The sequence below is a fragment of the Emys orbicularis genome, chromosome 4 (assembly GCF_028017835.1).
Source record: "Emys orbicularis isolate rEmyOrb1 chromosome 4, rEmyOrb1.hap1, whole genome shotgun sequence".
Lineage (NCBI taxonomy): Eukaryota > Metazoa > Chordata > Testudines > Emydidae > Emys > Emys orbicularis.
Genome location: NC_088686.1, coordinates 123,955,826 through 123,971,420, shown reverse-complemented (window position 1 = coordinate 123,971,420; position 15,595 = coordinate 123,955,826). Strand labels below are relative to the sequence as shown.

The following is a 15,595-nucleotide window of genomic DNA, read 5'->3' as shown; positions in this document are numbered from 1 at the left end:
AGCTATTGCTTCTGCTTCTTTCCACTGACACCCTCCCCTGCCTCTCATACCCATTAACCTCTGGGAACACACACGCTCCCTCTCACAAAGAGGCAGCTGCCTTTGTTTGCTTGCTCTGCCAGGCAGGTGCTGGCCTGACAGATGAGTTGTCTGCCAGCCCCGGCACATGCAGAGCACCTGGGGGAACCCGAGTGCCAGGTGCTACAGGACGTCAGCTCTGCAGGCCAGCAGCAATGGGACAAACTCCCCCAGGGCTCGCAGGCCAGCAACATGGCAGCCGCGCTGCAGCTGTGACTCCATGCCAGCCCAGTCCTGGCAGCCCCACTATGGCCTGTAACCCAGCAGCCAGGTCCTGGCAGCCCCACTATGGCCTGTAACCCACCAGCCCAGTCCTGGCAGCCCCACTATGGCCTGTAACCCACCAGCCAGGTCCTGGCAGCCCCACTATGGCCTGTAACCCACCAGCCAGGTCCTGGCAGCCCCACTATGGCCTGTAACCGACCAGCCAGGTCCTGGCAGCCCCACTATGGCCTGTAACCCACCAGCCAGGCTGTGGCAGCCCCACGCCCCCCATGTGACATCCCATTGCAGTTCCTGGTGTGTTAGCGGTTCTCACTTACGGTGCTGGGGGAAGCGGCCTGGCTATGCCTCCTTTGCTCAGCACCCTGCCATGTGAGCTGCAGTAGCCTTGCCAGGACTCACCACCCCACTAGGAAAGTGACTGTAGGGTCTCCCACATGCAGATAGGCCTTGCTCAGTGCCTGTCAGCAGGGCCTCGCCCTCCTGCCCATGCCTGGGAAGGGTCTGATCCCAGTAGGTGCTGACTCCAGTAGCCTCTCTGTAAAGATGCTAGATCAGGGGTGGCCAACCTGAGCCTTAGGAGGAGCCAGAATTTACCAATGAACATTGCCAAAGGGCCACAGTAATATGTCAGCAGCCTCCCATCTGCTACCCTCCTCCAGCCTCCAGCCCACCGGCAGCCCCGCCCCCTCCCTCCCCAGGCCTCCCGCCCCCTGCAATCAGCTGTTTTGCAATGTGCAGGAGGCTCTGGTGGGGAGGAGCGAGGGCATGGCAGGCTCGGGGAAAGGGGCAGGGGCCTTGGGGGAAGGGGTGGAGTGGTGGCAGGACCTGGGGCAGAGCAGGGGGTTGAGCAGTGAGCACCCCACAGCACATTGGAAAGTTAGCATCTGTAGCTCCAGCCTCGGAGTCAGCGCCTATGCAAGGAGCCGCATATTAACCTCTGAAGAGCCTCATGTGGCTCTGGAGCCACAGGTTGGCCACCCCTGTGCTAGATTGCCAATATCATCCCCAACTCTCCTCTTCCGCTGGCCACCCCCATTCCCATCTCTCCCTCTTTCTGCCCCTAGAAGCTGGACAAAACACACAAGCTGGAGGCTTGTTCTTCCCATATAGCACAGGGAGCAGGGCCGGGTCAGCTCGGTCATCTTCCCCAGACATCCAGGAAGTCAGATCCACCCCGATACCCTAGCAGGGATGAACCCATCCTGTAAAGACACTAAGGAGCGGCTTTCACTGGTTCCCCCATTTTCCTGACCACGGTGCCGTCTCTCCGGCCCGGGACATCCAGGCCCCCAATGGCCTGGTGTTCATTCACATACACATATGGGAGGTCCCAGCTATGCTCGTCCTGGCCTAGCAATTCAATGGCCTCTCTGTGACAGCAGCTGGATCGCTAGGTGCAGTGAACAGCAGTGCTGGGGGGTTTGACGGCAGCAGCCCCAGCACAGATGCTGCACATAGGATTGGGAGGAAGGAGAGATCCAAGGGATAAGGGCACAGGAGCAGAACACTGGAAAAGGCACAGAGGAGACACACACAAGCCCACATGCTGCTCAGTGTACATGGAAGTAGAACAGCAATGGAGAGACAGGCACACAGGGAGATACAGGCATACAGGGAGACACACAGTGAGACACACACAGGCACACAGGAGAAAAATATAGAGACACCAACATGCAGGGAAATACACACAGAGACACATGGGGTACGCACATACACACAGACCCACATGCAGAGACACAAAACAAAAGCATACAAAACCCTCAAAGAAACACACAGAATCAGACACAGATACCTACTGACACACTCAGAGACAGAGCAACACACACCTAAATCTTCTAGACAGTGGAATCCACACAGTCTCTCTCACACACCTAGATACGCTCACAGATAGATACACAGATCTAGACAAAGTGTCACAGACAGTGACACACACACATAGACCTAGAGGCACTGACACACTGAGTGACACACACAAAGATCCAGATGCACCAATACTCTCGTAGACAGCATAAGACAGGCAGATCTAGATACACTGATTCACTCACAGGCAGACTGACACACACAGAGATCCAGACACACCGATACACTCACAGATAGAGTGACACACACACAGATAAAGAAAGAGACTGAAATAGCTGGAGAGGTAAAGTCAGGTTAAAAACAAAGAGAGAGAGAAAGTGTGTGATTGATAGCTGGAGGTGTGAACAATTCAGAGTTATTTTGTCAACCCCAGCGCATCGACGAAGCTGCAAAGCTATCTGGGAAATGGTTAGCACCGGCGGAGCTCACAGGACAGCAAGAGAGAGAGAGAGAGACAAGGGAAGAGCAGCAACTTCCACCACAGGGCCTGGCCTGCCTCCTGAGGGAAGGGAAAATGGGAAGAAAGCGTGAGGGGAGAGAAGGAGACACAGAGAGAGATTAGTAAACGAAAAGCAACCACCACACCGACAGGACTAGGCACTGGACTGGTGCCACCAGTGCTGACAGGGGGGACAGGGCTGAGCAGCAGCAGCAGCAGCAGGGCTGGAAGGAAGAAGCAGAGAAAAGGGAAAGGAGGAGACATTACAATGTGATACACCACATGGCCACTGTGAACAGGAGTGCTGGGATGGGGGTAATGGGAGAGAGAGAAAGAGAGAGAGGGCCTTCCATGGACCCACAAGCCTCAGGAGCCCTTAGTACCCCTCCCTCCCACCACGCTGGCCCCCACAAGCTACATCCCCCTATATCCCACTGAGACTGGAGGGGTGGGGGAGCTTGTGGGGGGAGCAATAGATGGGCTGGGAGGATGTAGAGGAACAGGGAGGAAGGTGGAGTGTGAGGGGGAACAGGAGATAAGAGTGGGGGGAACAGGGAGAGAGGTGAGGGTGTGGGGGGAGCAGGAGCTGGGGGCTGGAAGGAAGTGGGGGGAACATGGAGCCTATCATTGTCATCAATTCCAAGGCCAGAAGAGACCAGTGTGATCACAGAACTGCCCCAAAATAATTCCTAGAGCAGAGCTTTTAGAAAAACATCCAATCTTGCTTTAAAAATTGTCAGTGCTGGAGAATCCACCATGACCCTGGGTAAATTGTTCCAATGGTTAATTACCCTCACAGTTAAATATTTATGCCTTAGTTCCAGTCTCAATTTGTCTAGCTTCAACTTCCAGCCATTGGATCGTGTTCTACCTTCTCTGCTAGACTGGAGAGCCCATTAGTAAATATTTGTTCCCCATATAGGTACTTATAGGCCTGGTCCACACTAACCACCCACTTCGGACTAAGGTACGCAAATTCAGCTACGTGAATAACATAGCTGAATTCGAAGTACCTTAGTCCGAACTTACCGCGGGTCCAGACGCGGCAGGCAGGCTCCCCCGTCGATGCCGCGTACTCCTCTCGCCGAGCTGGAGTACCGGCGTCGACGGCGAGCACTTCCGGGATCGATCCCAGAAGATCGATTGCCTGCCGCCGGACCAGGAAGTAAGTGTAGACGTACCCATAGACTGTGATCAAATCACCCCTTACCCTTCTCTTTGTTAAGCTAAATAGACCTTATAGTGCGTGAGTGTAGCACTATAAGGCACAGTTTCTAATCCTTTAATCATTCTCGTAGCTCTTCTCTGTACCCTCTCTAATTTATCAACATCCTTCTTGAATTGTTGCCACCAGAACTGCACACAGCATTCCAGCAGCAGCCACGCCCGTGCCAAAGGTAGAGGTCAAATAACTTCTCTGCTCCTACTCAAGATTCCCCCGTTTCTGCATCCCAGGATTACATAAACCCTTCTGGGCACAGCATCGCACTGGGAGCTCATGTTCAGCTGATTATCCACCATGACCCAAAATCTTTTTCAGAGTCAGCTTCCCAGGATAGAGTCCCGCAGCCTGTGAGCATGGCCTACGCCCTTTGTTCCTAGCTGTACACATTTACATTACAGAGTAAAACGCATATTGTTTGCTTGTTATTTACAATTACATTTTGAGACCTATCAGTGAGCCATCTTTTAATCCATTGAATATATGCCATGTTAATTTCATATCATTCTAGTTTTTTAATCTGTCATGTGGTACCAAATCAAATGCCTTACAGAACTCTGTCTATTACATCAACATTATTACCTTTATCAACCCAACTTGTAATCTCATCAAAAAAAAGATATCAAGTTAGTTTGACAGGCTATATTTTCCATCAACCCATGTTGACTGGCATTAATTATATTATCCCCTTTTAGTTCTTTATTAATCTAGTCCTGTATCAGCCGCTCCATTATCTTACCCAGGATCGATGTCAGGCTGATGGGGTATGGGGAGAACAGGGGTTAGGAGGGCATGGAGGGGGGACCATGGAGGGTGGGTGAAATGGGGTCACTAGGAACATGTGGGGGAAACAGGCTAGGAAATGGGGGCCCAAGAGGCTGAGAATGGCAGGCGGTGCCTGGGCCTATCAGAGGGGGAGTATGGAGAGGCAGTGAGGGGAAGGGAAGGAGTGGGTGATGAGCTCACTCATTGCAGAGAAAGAGGAGGTTGCAGGACATGGACAGTTTGATCACCTCCCCAAGAAATCCAGCTCCCGAGGGACCCCCATCCCATCCCCGCACTGCACAGGGGAGGTGAGACTGGCCCCGTCTGGTCAGAGTTCCAGGATGGCTAGACAGGGCCCACCTACCTCTCCCCAAAGTCCCCTCTTGCAGCTCTTTGTTTTCATGAATGACAGGGTCTCTGTAAGGACCAGGCTGATTCTTCCTAACAGGGACAGTGCCCTATTCCATCTGGACCTGACAGTGCAGCCTTTCCCCCTCGCACACAATTCCAGGAGCATGCCCCCTGCTTGCTAACTCCCACTGCAAAGCCAGGGCAACTGCCTGTGGCTAGAGGAGCCTGCAGCAAAGGCCCAGGGCCAGCAGGATGTGGTCGAGGTGTGTGTGTGTGTGTCTCAGAAGTGAGCCCCCTTTTCTAGGCATGGGCACCCCAAATTCACTGGCCCTTGCTGCTTAACAGCACTGAGAACTGGCCACTGAGGACGATCTGGGCAATAGAGTCGGGCACTGAATGGACCTCGTCATCTGTGATGAGATGTTGAGCTTCCAGGGTAGGCTGCTTAGGGTCAGGGCAAATCCTTGCTTTGAATAATGGGCAGAGGGCCTCTGCTGGAGTTGCCTTTCTCCACCCCTCTTGTCTCAGGCTGGATGACTGAAAGCACCATCCCAAGGACCAAGCTGTTGTGCACCAAGTGGAAGTCAAGTCCAGCAAAAGTCTTCCATTAAAGGCAATAGTTTAAGGCCAGGAGCAGGGTCTGCTACAGTGCTGAAGAGAACCTAAATACAACCACAGGCCTGGTCAGGGTAAGAGGGGAATTTTCTGTGGCGTTTAAACACACATCCACACACATCCACCAGAGGATCCTTCTGGGGCAAGAGGAGGACTGTTCCTGGGGTTACACACACACAAACACACACACACACACACACACACACTCCTTCCTGGGATGAGGGGAACTGTCCCCATGTTTGTTCACTGCAGTTTTCCCACGTATGCCTCCCCACTGACCCATCTCTGTCTGCTGGGGAAGACGAGGTATGTGTGGGCACCTTTTCCTTAAATTAATCCATAAACAGATTCACGAGTCCTCAGGTTGTGGAGAAGGGACTTGCCTCCCTAGCACTACAGGGGGTGCTCTCACCAGGTCAGAAGGAGGGTGCGGAGGGGGTGGGGGGAGGGCAGGCTATTCTCCTAGGACCAAGGTGGAAGGTACAGAGTGGTATCAGCAGGGGGCGCTCTCCAGATTGGACCATGCTGAGCGCCCAGTAGGAGATCAGCTCCTAGGTCAGTGTGCACAGAACGGACATGTGCCAGCAGGGGATGCTCTCTCTGGGCTGCGGCGATCTCGGCAGGACATGCTCAGCCCACCCCCGCTAACAGCGTCAGATAGGGACAGACTGTGCAATTAGATGATCAAATTGGAAGTGCTAAAATATGTAGTGAAATATAACCACAGCGAGGTATAAATAGTGTGCGGGTGAGAACGGTGCCAGCTAATTAACACACTGATCATGTGGAACCGGCTCCTTCCTTCTTCACACCTCCTCGCAGCTAGAGATGGAATTTAACACGCACTTGGAGCTGCTCGAGGCCTCTGCCTCCAGTCAGCCAGCCCCCCCCTCCTGATCCCAGCAGGGGAATGAGTTGCCACAAAACCACAAGGGGGGGGGGTCGTGGCTGTCACATCACTCCCCTCCCCCTGCGAGGACAGCAGGAAGCTAGCAGGGGAAGCAGTCCCTGCTGGGGAGCAGCAGAAAGGCAAAAGGATGCTGGCAGATTTGCTGGCCACATGGCTTAGGCAATGGAAAGATCAGGGTATAATGTTCTGGGGGGGTGTCTCCCCCCAGTTTCCTGACCAGGACTTTGGAACAGCCCAAAGCATGACTCCACCCCCAGACTCACTGCTGAGCCCCGTGCCTCCCAGGGCAGGACTCAAGGAGTTTAGGCAGGGCTGTGCGGATGCCCCTGCAGTGCAGGCACGATCCGTAAAACTCACAGGGTATATCTACACTGCAGCACGCGTAGACACAGCAGAGCTAGCTGTGATCTAGCCAGCTGGGCTACCAATAGCAGTGAAGCCACAGCAGCATGGGCTGGCCACCTGAAGGCCAGCCAGTGTGGGTACATACTCAGGCGGCTAGCCAGTGCTGCAGTCCATGCTGCTGCGGCTTCACTGCCATGCGTACCGAGCTAGCTAGATCAGAGTTAGCGCGATTATGTCTACACAAGCGGTAATCAGTCCCTGATGACAGTGTAAACATAGCTATGGTATGAAAGCTCCCCACACAGACCTAAGGCCTGCTTCCCATCCTTCCCTGGGGTGAATCTGGAGTGACTCCGGAACAGTCTGGGGGCTGCATTGGTTAAGAGTGAAAAGAGACTCAGCCCCCTGGAGCTCACTGCCCTGAAACACCCAGTCACCCCACCATTGACTCATGGCTGCCAAGGTGCTTGCACATCTGCCCGCACATCTGCCCACATGCGATGTTCCTTGCACTGATGTGAGGGGAGATGGGGCAGTGCCCCACCACCTCAGAAGCTGGGCCTTCTGGGGGGGGGGAGGGAGAACCAGGAGGGAGTCAGGGATCACCTGGAGGAGGCTGGAGTGAGAGAGGTTGTAGGGAGAGCCTGGAGCGTTACTGGGGATTGGAGAGGGCTTGGAGCAGCCTGAGGAAAGGGGTGATGGGGAAGTGGGAGCCTGGAGTCTCCCAGGCTCCCCCCAATCTGCCCTCCATTTTGTCCCATTGCAGCCCTGGCCCCCTCCTCTCTTGGGTGTCTATACTGCCCCGGAGCCAGCTGAGGGGCCCAGGAGAGGAGAGGCTGCCAGAAGCCAGGGAGTGGCAGTCAGGAGCGGTGAAAGCAGCTGCCTGCCAGCGGTCCATGTGGCTGGCAGCAAGAGGAAGGGAAACCTTAGCCCCAGAGCTGCTAGGAAATATGCTGCCATCCCTGTAGCCAGAAAGAAACCCAGGGATCCTGGGAAACAAAGGTACTTCTCATATCGCAGCTCAGCAGCCAGCACGGTGGCCCAGGGGCATGTGCCACCATAGGTGGTGTATTTGGAAACAAACAATGGGGTGGCTGTCACCTCCCTGGGTCTAATGTGCAAATATCAGTGACTGTGTCGGGTCTCTCCGGAGAATAGCATGAGAGCAGTAGATTCCCTCTCCACTGACTCTTCCCTCCCCTCCCTGCAGTTCACTGTCTCCCCCTGCCCCAGGCCAGCCAACACTGTGGAGTTAAGTTAAATGCATGGGGTGGAATGTTGGTCCCACTGAAGTCAATGGCAAAGTTCCCCTTAACTTATGGGGCTGGGATTTCAATCACGGAGGTCTTGGTTCTCCGGGATGTGGTGTACAGGGGATTGAATGAAGCCAGGAACTTCCTGGCAGGTCATTCTCCAGCTCTCTGCTGAAGCACACAGCACCTCTGAGTGACCACAACCAATACTGCCTGATAATGCACCAAGGAATTGAAACTGGGGGACTTGCCATGGCCTTGACTACTGAGCCCAGTGGACCACAAATTGCCCTGAGGTCCTCCTCTCGTCCCTCTCCATTCTATTGGTCTTGTTCCCCTCTGTCCCCTGGATCTTTTCAACTCCTCTCCCTTCATGTCTTCGCTTCCCATCATCCTTAGCTAAGCAGGGTGAGGATGCTCAAAGGCGGGAATCGGTGTGGCCACCACCCTGCTCCCTGACACCCATCAGAAGAGAGGGGAGGGGATGAGACATGGAGGTGAATGGAGCAGGGGAGGTGGCAGAAGGGAAGGGAGGAAGGAGGATGAGGACAATTCATTTCTGCCTGAGGAAGGCGTGATTCCCAAGCCCCAGCGCTCTCCCAACAGGGACGCAAACACCAGGATTAGGTACTTGGGAAAGAGGAGGGAGCCTGCCACACGGCTTTGAAACAGCACTGTGCCCAGCACCCGAGCTGCTTGGCGTTCCCCCCCTCCTGCTGCGCCAACCTTCCACTCTCACTGGCAGTGGGAGCTGCCACCAGCCTCCTCCGACCCTCAGCGGGGCCCTCTCTTCTCCTCCTGCTGCTGAAGCGCCCTCTCCCTTACTCATACCTCTTGTCCCCCTGAGAGTTCTGCGCCTGCTGGTTCCCAGCGGTTTGCAGATCGGGTATATTGGCAAAGTCGTCCTGTTCCGAGAGTCCCAGAACCAGGGATAACACCACCATCCGGCCTTCCCTGCCCAGGCGAGAGCCGGCCGCGGAGAGGACGAGAGCAGGAAGCAGAAAGGAAAGAGAGAGAGAGAGAGAGAAGAACAAAGCATGAGAAACAAAACCAAGAGGAAAACAGCACCTTAGAGACAGAGTGTGCGGCTACTCAAGGTTGGGATAGATACCCACAATACAGAGCCAGAGGCTCCCCAGTTGTAGATAACATGGAGTACAGACCTGCGGGTGGCTATTTTACAACAGAAAAACTTCAAAAACAGACTCAAACGAGAGACTGCTGAACTGGAATTGATATGCAAACTAGATACAATCAATTTAGGATTGAATAAGGACTGGGAATGGCTGAGCCATTACAAACATTGAATCTATCTTCCCTTGTAAGTATTCTCACACTTCTTATCAAACTGTCTGTACTGGGCTATCTTGATTATCACTTCAAAAGTTTTTTTTTTCTCTTACTTAATTGGCCTCTCAGAGTTGGTAAGACAACTCCTACCTGTTCATGCTCTCTGTATGTGTGTATATATATCTCCTCAATATATGTTCCATTCTATATGCATCCGAAGAAGTGGGCTGTAGCCCACGAAAGCTTATGCTCTAATAAATTTGTTAGTCTCTAAGGTGCCACAAGTACTCCTGTTCTTTTTGCAGATACAGACTAACATGGCTGCTACTCTGAAACATGGAGTACAGAGTAGATTGTTGGACAGAGAATCTCCATAAGGTGGCAAATGCACTTGGCACTTCTTTCTGGCCATGGAGACCAGGGCTAAAGTCAACCAGCCATGGTGCCACTTTTCAGTAGGAAAGAGGCGCTTGCGTTATTCGTGGGGAATCCATCACCAGTGGACACTTGAGAATCAGCTCCAGAAAAGATTGTCAGACTAATGCAGGGCGTCTCAGACCTCTCTCTAGTGTGGATTGCATCTTAACAGAGAGGCATCCCTCGGGGGCAGTTCCCCTCCCATTGGTGATGGCCTCTCCTCCGGGAGTTGTGACTATGCAGGGGATGAAGGTTAGCAGAGAAGACAAGATGGAAGTGAAGGCAGGTGAACAGGGGCTGAAGGTTGGTGTGGAAGGCAAGAGAGACTGGGTAACATGGGAAGGATGGGCATTAAACTAGGATTGCTATGGCTATGGGAGGTGCCCTGGTTCTGAAAGAGAGGAGTAACAGTGTGCGGCGGAGAGTGATCCTTGGTGGTTTGATAGCTGGGGCTTGTTGACGACCAAAGCTCAGCTGGTCTGTGGATAAAGGCGAGTTGGTATTTTACTGTTGCACTGGCAACCACTGCACAACTTGCCAAAATGCATCCTGGCCGACTCCAGAAAATCTCCCAGTGACTTCAGGAGGAGTTTCACCTGGATTTGGACCTTCTTCCAAAGCATCACGTATTGGCCGCAGCAGAGGGAGGATACCACGCTAGACAGCCCAATGCTCTGATCCAGGATGGTAAAGCCTATGGTCATATGGTTTCCGAAGCACATTCATTTCAGGTGATAGCTTTCCGTAAAATTACCCCATCCTGGGATGATATTTCTCTCTCTCACTTCTCAGCCCAAAGGAGAAGATTTATTTAATGAAAAGTTTGGGAAAATTCTCCTTGTCTGTATTTGAAATTATCCTCATCTAACTGTAATCTAATCTAATCTATTTGAGGCAGGTGTGTATTGGAGAGATGGTAGTGAGGAATGGGTCCTGATGACAGCTCTGCATTGGGGAGCTGCCATTGGGGACAGTGGTAGGGTGGTTGGGTACAGGGATGTTGGTTCTAGCAGAGGAGGTCACAGAAATGTTGATTACTGAAGGCAGCCTGGCTTTACTGGGCGAGCTGGTGCTGGAGATGGATGGAGTTGGAATAAGGCGGCTATTGGGGAGCTGGTACTTGAGAATGATTATAGGAGGCTGCTGTCGAATCAGGGTGGGTATGGAGACTACCTATGATGCAAGCTGATCTGGATGCTTGGGACAGAAATTGGCCTGGTAGCATGGGTAGGTTGGGTCAGAGGGTGGGGATACTGGAGGGTCTTAGTCATATGCAGATTGCCATGGGAGGCAGTGAGTAGTAGGAGCTAGAATTGAAGGAGAGTTCGTACCAAACGGGGGAACCTCTGGGGAGCTGGTGTTAAAGGGCAGGTTTTCTGTGAGGGGAAAGGGCCTAGCTTAACAAATTAGGCCTAAGCCATCCCTGCTTTAGCTCTGCTGTGGTCAAAGGCATTTCCCAGGGCTGGATTGATCTGTTGTTTCCCCAGCTCAAGCCGTCCGGGCTAAGTAAATAGAAAGGTTCTCCGCAGAGTACTGCTGGTCGCTCAGAAGCATGAACCTTCGGAATGAGTGTCAGCTCCAATTTAAACCTCACCCCTGCTGGGAGCACCAGGGCTTTTCAATTCCGAGTGAGCAAGACTTTCTGACCTTTGTCGCTGGGCAGCGGTTCTGCGGGCCCCAGGCTCTTATGTGTTGTGGAGACAACAAATAGCGTCATGACCCCGGGTCAAGAGCAGTGCCTTTGCTGCTGAAGTGTGATGCAGCCGCTCCGACACGTACGTGCCACTACTTATTACGGCTGACGAGAGCGTCTTGCAGATGCTTTCGCATCTCTGAACTCACCGCTCTTGGCTGGCTTAAAAAGGTACCGGGGCGCTCTGGGCAGGGGCGCTGTGTAATTGGATTTGAAGCTGCTGCGTGGCTTGTGTCTGAGATCAGATGATCATTGTGCGAGGCAGGAAAGGCCGGGCATGGGAGCAGGAGAGGTCAGGACAAACAGCACGACACTCGGGAAGGAGCCAGGGTAGAAACAGCCTCCTCTTGCTCCTTGCAATTCTAAATGCATCTGTGTTACAGATCATGAGAGATGGTTCTCTATTCGTTAGCGAGGGAGCATTGTGCTGCGATTAAGGCACGGAGTAGGAGTCAGGCCATCTGAAGTCCCAGGTTGGCCTTGGGCAAGTGGCTAAGGCCTAGATCCCCATAGGTATTTAGGTGCCTAACTCCCACTGCAACCCATGAGAGTTAGGCACCTAAACACCTTTGAGGATCTGGGCCTCAGCTTCTGGGCACCTCAGTTTCCTACTCAAAAGGGGGCTCATCATACATTTCTGTCTCACACTGCGGCTGGGAGGACGATCTCATTCAGGTACAATGACCCAAACTAGGCGCCCTACACACCTGAATCCACCTTTAGGCCCCTCACTAAGCGGCCTGATTTTCAGACGTGCCGACCACCTGTAAATCCCACCGGTTTTCAAGAGGAGCCGGCACCTCTGAGAATCAGGCTGCTTCGGCGCCTAGTTTTAGGCAACCACTTTTGATGACATTGGCCTGCTTGAATAAGGCTGGGCTTTTCAGAAAACCTAAAGATCCGAAAGCTGATCGCTTAATTCCCTTCGTTGCCTTTGACAACCCCGGCCCTTAATCTTCCCAGCAGCAAAGTGGGACAGAAAGGCGTTTTCATCCTGCTTCACAGAGCGGGACGTTGAGGCATGGAACAGTGCAGCCATGTGCTCAAGGTCATACTGGGTATGTCTACACTGGAGCTGTAGGTGTAAATGCCGGCTTGCGGAGACCTACCCGCACTAGCCTTAGCGTGCTAAAAATAGAGTGTAGCTGCGGTGGGAGAGACTAGCCACCCAAGTGTGTGCCTAGCATCTCGTATGGGCTCGTACTTGGGGCAGCTAGCTCCTCCCAACACTACACTTCCATTTTTAGTGCACTAGCTCGATCAGAACTAGCAAGGACATGTCCTCATCTCCTCAAGGACATCTTGAGGACATCTCCTCAAGCGGGAACTGCCACCCTTGTTCCATACTCAGTGTGAGTCAGTAGCAGAGCTGGGGTTAGAACCCAGTCCGCCCAACTCCTTTGAACCCCTAGACGGTGCTCGCTCACTGACTGATGCCAAGGGTCTCCCATCTGATCAGTGGAGGTTTGGTATCTGTAGAGCACTTTGAGAACGTGGGTTGGAAGATGCTAAGTGTATGGAGTTATTATTATTAATGTCCTGGGAGCACACCCTTCCTTGCTGCAATAGGTAGAAGAGAGGGTCTATGCAGGAACCTCCCCAAGGCTGGGACAATGTCCATTTGGTCCCCAGGGCAGTGTCAACTAGTTTGGACTGAAAGAAGCCCATTTAGAACATTTCCCTCTCCAACTGCCCTCTGTCCCCTAGGTTCAGTCTGACACTATCTGCTGGGATCCAGCCCAGGCAGGACTCTTTAAAGGGAACATTTTGAAACTCTGGGGGAAGTTGAACTTCCAAATGAGGGAGGGACCATGGCCCAGGGATCACTGCTGTTACCCTGTGGTCCCAGTCCTGCAAGGGGCTGAGGGGATGCACTAGGTGGCCTCAATTCCCCCCTCATTAGGCACTGAGGGTGTTCAGCACCTGGCAGGACTGAGCCCCACATTGCTGGATTGTGCTCTAGCTCTACCACAGGTTATGGGCTGGGATGCTGGAATCACTGGGTGAGGTTCTCTGCCCTGTGCTATGCAGGAGATCAGATTAGATTATTAGAATGGGCTTAAAGTCTATCCAGCTATGCAAAGGATGGCACGCTGAGCTGCTGTGACTAGCCAGGGAGCCTGCACCAGCCAAAGCAATGAGGACTAGACAGAGTGAATAGGGTCTGATCCTGTTGGAGCTGCTGCCATCAGAAGCATGGGTGGGTTTGCATTGGCAGAGGCCTAGTGCCATCTGACTCCACTCCTAGGTAAAGTGCTTCTTGGAAGTCAGGACCAGCCAACAGCATGGCAGCAGCTGTGGAGCAGGGCCCTGCAAAGATGCTTGTCTGTTATGGGGGGATTAGGAAACACTGAGTGCAGAAAACAGTGGCAAAAAATACCCCTGAGCCCTGGTCCTGTTGTCTCACTCCCTGAGTGTCACTGCTGTGTTTTGTTTCTTAACAGAACTAGAAAGGTTTCCTTAGGTGAATGGGAGGCAGCTCAGATGGGGGAGAGAACTGAGAAAGGTCACGCAGGGTGAGACAAAGGCCAGACAGTGGGAGGGGGAAGGAGAGGTCACATGGGGCCAGACCAAGTGGGAGGGGCTACAAATGGTTGGAGGGGATGAGACAGAGCTCAGACAGAGCTAGGGATGGTCTGGATGGGCTTCTCCACTCAGAAGTGGCTCTATGTATTTTGCCGCCCCAAGCATGGCAGTCAGGCGGCATGCCTGCGGGAGATCTGCTGGTCCCACGCCTTCGGCGTACCCACCGCCGAATTGCCGCCGAAACCGTGGGATCGGCGGACCTCCCGCAGGCACACCGCTGAAAGCAGCCTGACTGCCGGCGACCGGCAGGCCGCCCCCCGCAGCTTGCCGCCCCAGGCACACGCTTGGTGCGCTGGTGCCTGGAGCCGCCCCTGCTTCTACTGCATGATTTGTATCTCAGAAATGCACTGCAATTGACAGGAGAAAGGACGAGAGAGAGAGAGAGAGACAGAAATTGGCTCCAGACCTACATGAGAGAGGAAAGAAGGGGAGAGAGAATGCATAGGTGCTGGAACTAAGGGTGCTGCCGCACCCTCTGGCTTGACATGATTTCCATCATATACAGGGTTTAGAGCAGGGGTCTCAAACACGCGGGCTGCATGCGGCCCGCGGAGCTATTCCCTGCTGCCCACCAAGCTCCCTGCGCCCCCCCCCCAGTTACTTCCTGTCGCCGCCAACTCCCCTCACCCTCGCCCCCCCCCCAAGTTATTTTATGTGTCAGCTAAGCTCCCCGTGCGCTGCTCCCCAATGTTTGGGGCCGGGTCTCTCCCCCGGCCCCGCCTGCAGCCCCCACGCACCTCCCCCAGGTGTCCCCCGGCCTCACTTGCGGCCCCTTCACTGCCCCGGAGCCTGCAGCTCACGCTCTGCTCTGCCGGCTTCTGGCATCACTTGCTGCCGCAGGGTCCTAGTGCCCCCCTACACTAGGGTCAGGACAGGCTGCCCTTCCCCTGCCCTAGTCCTGAGCCTCTCCAAAGCCCCAAGCCTCTCCAATGCCCCAAACCCCTCATCCCCAGCCCCACAGCCCTCATCCCTGCACCCCTCCTATCCCAAAACTCCATCCCAGAGCCTGCACCCCCACTCCCTGCCCCAGCCCGGAGCCTGCACCCAGCACCCAAACTCCATCCCAGAGTCTGCACCCCAGACCCCCTCCCCCATCCAAACTCCCTCCCAGAGCCTTAGGCAGGTGGGGGTGGAGTTTGGGGGGGGCAGGTTTTGGGCACCACCAAAATTTCTACAAACCTGCCACCCCTAGAAGAGGCAGAGCTGGGGTGGAGTGGTGGTGCAGCCCAGTGCAGTGGGGGGGCTTTACTGAGTGTATATATATTATTAAAACCACTTGGAGGAGAAGGTGGAGAAGAGATGGGGCAGGGGCAGGGCCTCATGGAAGGGGTGGAGTCGGGGCAGGGCCAGGGGCAGCGAGGGGGGGTGTCAGTGATGCGGCCCTCAGGCCAATGCACTAGTCCCTCATGTGGCCCTCGCGGTCATTTGAGTTTGAGACCCCTGGTTTAGAGTTTGGTTCAATGGCTCTCAGCAACCCCGCTATACAAATTGTTCCAGCCCTCCTGAGAGAGAGTGAGGATCCCCCAGACCAAAATGGAGTGAGAGA

At 53.9% G+C, this 15,595-nt stretch overlaps 1 protein-coding gene across 1 annotated transcript in view; it reads right to left on the bottom strand.

The window, feature by feature from the left end:
• The window catches only part of SYT7 (synaptotagmin 7), a 122,272-nt gene that overhangs the window by 37,001 nt on the left and 69,676 nt on the right, over positions 1–15,595 (bottom strand). Inside the window, exon 9 of the mRNA XM_065403362.1 lies at positions 8,895–9,017. Within this exon, the coding sequence (XP_065259434.1) occupies positions 8,895–9,017 (123 nt within the window). The remainder of the gene's footprint in view (positions 1–8,894; positions 9,018–15,595) is intronic.